The sequence below is a fragment of the Lottia gigantea genome, assembly GCF_000327385.1.
Source record: "Lottia gigantea unplaced genomic scaffold LOTGIsca_24, whole genome shotgun sequence".
Taxonomy (NCBI): domain Eukaryota; kingdom Metazoa; phylum Mollusca; class Gastropoda; family Lottiidae; genus Lottia; species Lottia gigantea.
In genome coordinates this window covers 2,981,726-2,986,054 of record NW_008708707.1, presented here as the reverse complement: position 1 = coordinate 2,986,054, position 4,329 = coordinate 2,981,726, and the positions used below count along the sequence as shown (strand labels likewise).

Genomic DNA, 4,329 nt, shown 5'->3' with positions numbered 1-4,329 from the left:
ACTCGCTACTCACGAATAAACTGTGTTGTATAAGTCTCCAATAAATCATTTATTACAATCAACCATCAAAAATTGTTCCTAAATAACACAAAACTAAACAAACAAGTTTGTGTAGTAGGATAAAATAAAGCCATTTTCGACTTCTTCCAAACTGCGATTTTTCTATTGTTGAGATAAATCATATTATTTTGTTTACTTCGTAACATTTGCTTCTCGTCAACAAATTTTGTTTTATAAGACTTCAATAAATTAAAATATTTCACAATCAACCAACAACTTCGCACAAACTTAACAAAACAACGCTATGTCAATGAAATGAACGGGTTTTAGGTCCGACATTTCATCACCTGTCTAATTCAAACCCTCAATGCCATTTAGAATGGAATTAACGAAACGAATAGCGACAGAGCAAGATGGAGTTTTTTATAAGAATTCTGTTGAGAATGTCGCTTACAAATTAGTAGACAAATTTTACTTCTTGATCGCAATCCCGCAATGGCTTTCTACGGGCTTCGGTACGACTTTTCCACCCATCACACATACATAACCACGATATTCTTATACAGGGGACATTACCACACGGTATGTCTCAATGTGGTTCAATACATAACCACGATATTCTTATACAGGGGACATTACCACACGGTATGTCTCAATGTGGTTCAATACATAACCACGATATTCTTATACAGGGGACATTACCACACGGTGTATCTCGATGTGGTTCAATACATAACCACGACATTCTTATACAGGGGACAGTACCACACGGTGTGTCTCGATGTGGTTCAATACATAACCACAATATTCTTATACAGGGTAGATTACCACACGGTGTGTCTCGATGTTGTTCAATGCATAACCACGACATTCTTATACAGGGGACATTACCACACGGTATATCTCGATGTGGTTCAATACATAACCACGATATTCTTACACAGGGGACATTACCACACTGTATGTCTCAATGTGGTTCAATACATAACCACGATATTCTTACACAGGGGACATTACCACACTGTATGTCACAATGTGGTTCAATACATAACCACGATATTCTTACACAGGGGACATTACCACACTGTATGTCTCAATGTGGTTCAATACATAACCACGATATTCTTACACAGGGGACATTACCACACTGTATGTCTCAATGTGGTTCAATACATAACCACGACATTCTTATACAGGGGACATTACCACACTGTATGTCACGAACGACTCAAGCCGAGAGTGCATCAGTTGCACTGTACAAGAACACTTGGTGCTCAATTAAAAAGGTTGCTCAACTCCAACCTTCTTCCGCCACTTAACTTAGTAATTAAATAAAAATCACTTAGGAACAACATAAATATAAACTTCCTAGGAATTTAATGTCTCGAAAGCCTGACGTGATAATTCTCTTGGGGGAAATATTTCCACATAACTTTGACCTACAATCATGAAAAAAAGAGAAACGACTTCCTCATTCTTGAGATACACCTGCTATATCTTATAACATTTCTTACTAGAAGTGGCTCTGGTACAAAGTCAGTGAAAACTATATAGACATCCAAGTTGTGCTGACACACCAAATCCTTTTTCCGTGTTTATTCATTAAATCACTTTTAGACAAAAAAAAAAAAAAAATGAAAAAAAAAAAATGTCGAGACTAACACCTGAAGATGCAATATGGCATAAGTGACATTTTTTACATAATACAGCATCGCGTAAAAGTTTTTAAAAGGGACCTCGATGATTTTAAACTTAGTCCGTGGCGGGTTATGTGTCTTTTTTTTATATAAATTTACTCTAAAGGTCTGGGTTTAAAAAAGTTTAATATCTATAGGCGAGTGACATTTACGTTGATATGTTGTCTGCGATGTTAACACGTATACACTCGTAAAGAACAGTAGGTGGCGATCAATGTTAAATCAGTAGTGAAGGAGTTTGGTTGAAGCCAATTACAATGCTCTTCGTCTATTCTTTTAAAGTATTGTCGCTGGGAACTAAGCTAAACAATAAATTCATATAAAACAGTGTTAATCTCTTCTATCATTTAATTATAAGGGATAGTCAAACAGCGAACCTGATGGGAACTGCTGGTATCAAATTGACCAAACTGCAAATAAACTACCAAGCAATATGAATGCCACGTCATGTGATAAACCAAGCGTATATTAGAAAGATAACAGTCAGACGATTTCTTATCGTTTCGATTTAAGGTTATACATACAAGCGCAGTGTGAGAAATACTGATTGTAAATCCCTCGCTATATGTATATGGAATTAAATTAAAGAGTACAAGAACAATAGACTGCAGTTGCTTGAATTTTAACGAAACTTTTTTAATGAGATTGGAGCACGAAAACACACTTGTACAAAACAGAGAATAAATTTGTAGCTAGTACTTTTTGTTCAATTGTTCGTTGAAGAATGATGAAATGCTTTCGTCTTTTTCTTTGTATTTTCATGAAAATATTATCGCCTACCTGTTGATGAATAAGTCAGATGAATGTAAAACTTTTATCAATAATATCCATATCTTTTACTTCATTGTATTAACAGCACCTGAAATAGATAAATTGGTACTGAGACGAAAAACTTACTAGAAGGAATACTAATACGTAACCACGACATTCTTATACAGGGGACATTACCACACGGTATATCTCAATGTGGTTCAATACATAACCACGACATTCTTATACAGGGGACATTACCACACGGTATGTCTCGATGTGGTTCAATACATAACCACGACATTCTTATACAGGGTAGATTACCACACGGTATGTCTTCATATGGTTCAATACATAACCACGACATTCTTATACAGGGTAGATTACCACACGGTATGTCTCTATGTGGTTCAATACATAACCACGACATTCTTATACAGGGGACATTACCACACGGTATATCTCAATGTGGTTCAATACATAACCACGACATTCTTCTACAGGGGACATTACCACACGGTGTTTCTCGATGTGGTTCAATACATAACCACGATATTCTTATACAGGGGGCATTACCACACGGTGTGTCTCAATGTGGTTCAATACATAACCACGATATTCTTATACAGGGGACATTACCACACGGTATGTCTTCATATGGTTCAATACATAACCACGATATTCTTATACAGGGGACATTACCACACGGTATGTCTCTATGTGGTTCAATACATAACCACGATATTCTTATACAGGGGACATTACCACACGGTGTTTCTCGATGTGGTTCAATGCATAACCATAGATAAATGGGATTTAACAACATCATTGGTACTGAGACGAAAAACGTACTAGAAGGTAACGCTAGGAAAGTGCTAAAACGTATTGATTATTAACCTTGTAGATCTCATACTGGACAGAATAATACTTATAATAATCATATTAAGCTAAAAAGCCTTTCTTGCATTTAGCAATATACATACAAACATAATTAATCAGAAACAAATATACAAGCAATATAGAATTAATAACAAAAGAAACATGTAATAACTGTCAATTTGATAGATCTAAAAACAAATTGAATGAGACTGATAGAGCGCCTAGTATTCACTTTATAAGTTATTTCTCGGATGAGTACAATAATCGACGATGTCCGGTCTGTTCCATTCAGTGCTTCCAATTTCAAATTCATAGTTTATTCTAAGCATTTCGAATATTTTCTCAATAATGCAAAGTAGTTCATTACAAGCATTCTTCTCTGGAGTTTCATTGTAATCACCTGTTAATTTTTCATTTCATTTCCATTCGCATACTAATTACTCGACACTATAATTAAGTATGTAAAGCAAAGAAGTCGCTGAATAGTTCAAAGTTCGAAAATGTCTTTCAAGAAATTAATAGAATTAGTGACATGTTTGTTTCATTCATTAAAAGTTAGAATTAATGATTAAACATCTTATTATAATATTTTGCTTCAATGATTAAATAAATAAGAAAATATAATAAACAACAGTATTGCCAATTACGCCCTCAAAGTCGAAATTTTTTCCAGACATTCCTTTTAAGTCGTTAATAATATAATTTAACTAGCGTTTGTGACATTCTAGAAAATATTTAACAAAAATCTGTAATCGTCTACAAGAAAAAATTGAAGATTTATTATCTCTTCACATAACATCTCTAAATAAACAAGATTGTCACGACTGTCACGAACAGTCAATTGTTTCTGAAATTACATTAGTGCAAAGTAAAGCATCTTCTGCATGATTTAATTATAGAACATGGCAACCGTGTGACACAATCAATCACTTGTTTAGAGTTGTCCACGACAAGGCAACAGGTTGCTTCTTACATTCAGCTTCACAACGTCAAGCACATTTCA

The 4,329-nt window shown here is 34.6% G+C and overlaps 2 protein-coding genes across 2 annotated transcripts; both read left to right on the top strand.

Moving 5' to 3' along the window:
• Positions 1 to 584: 584 nt before the first annotated feature.
• LOTGIDRAFT_160355 (hypothetical protein) lies at positions 585 to 1,319 on the top strand (the record flags this gene model as incomplete). The annotated part of the gene is made up of 1 exon (XM_009055402.1): positions 585 to 1,319. One exon carries the CDS (start codon positions 585 to 587, stop codon positions 1,317 to 1,319), a length of 735 nt encoding a protein of 244 aa, XP_009053650.1.
• A 1,397-nt stretch (positions 1,320 to 2,716) lies between these two features.
• On the top strand, positions 2,717 to 3,256 carry LOTGIDRAFT_160354 (hypothetical protein; the record flags this gene model as incomplete). The annotated part of the gene is made up of 1 exon (XM_009055401.1): positions 2,717 to 3,256. The coding sequence occupies one exon, from the start codon at positions 2,717 to 2,719 to the stop codon at positions 3,254 to 3,256; it is 540 nt and encodes a 179-aa protein (XP_009053649.1).
• Between the last annotated feature and the right edge of the window lie 1,073 nt (positions 3,257 to 4,329).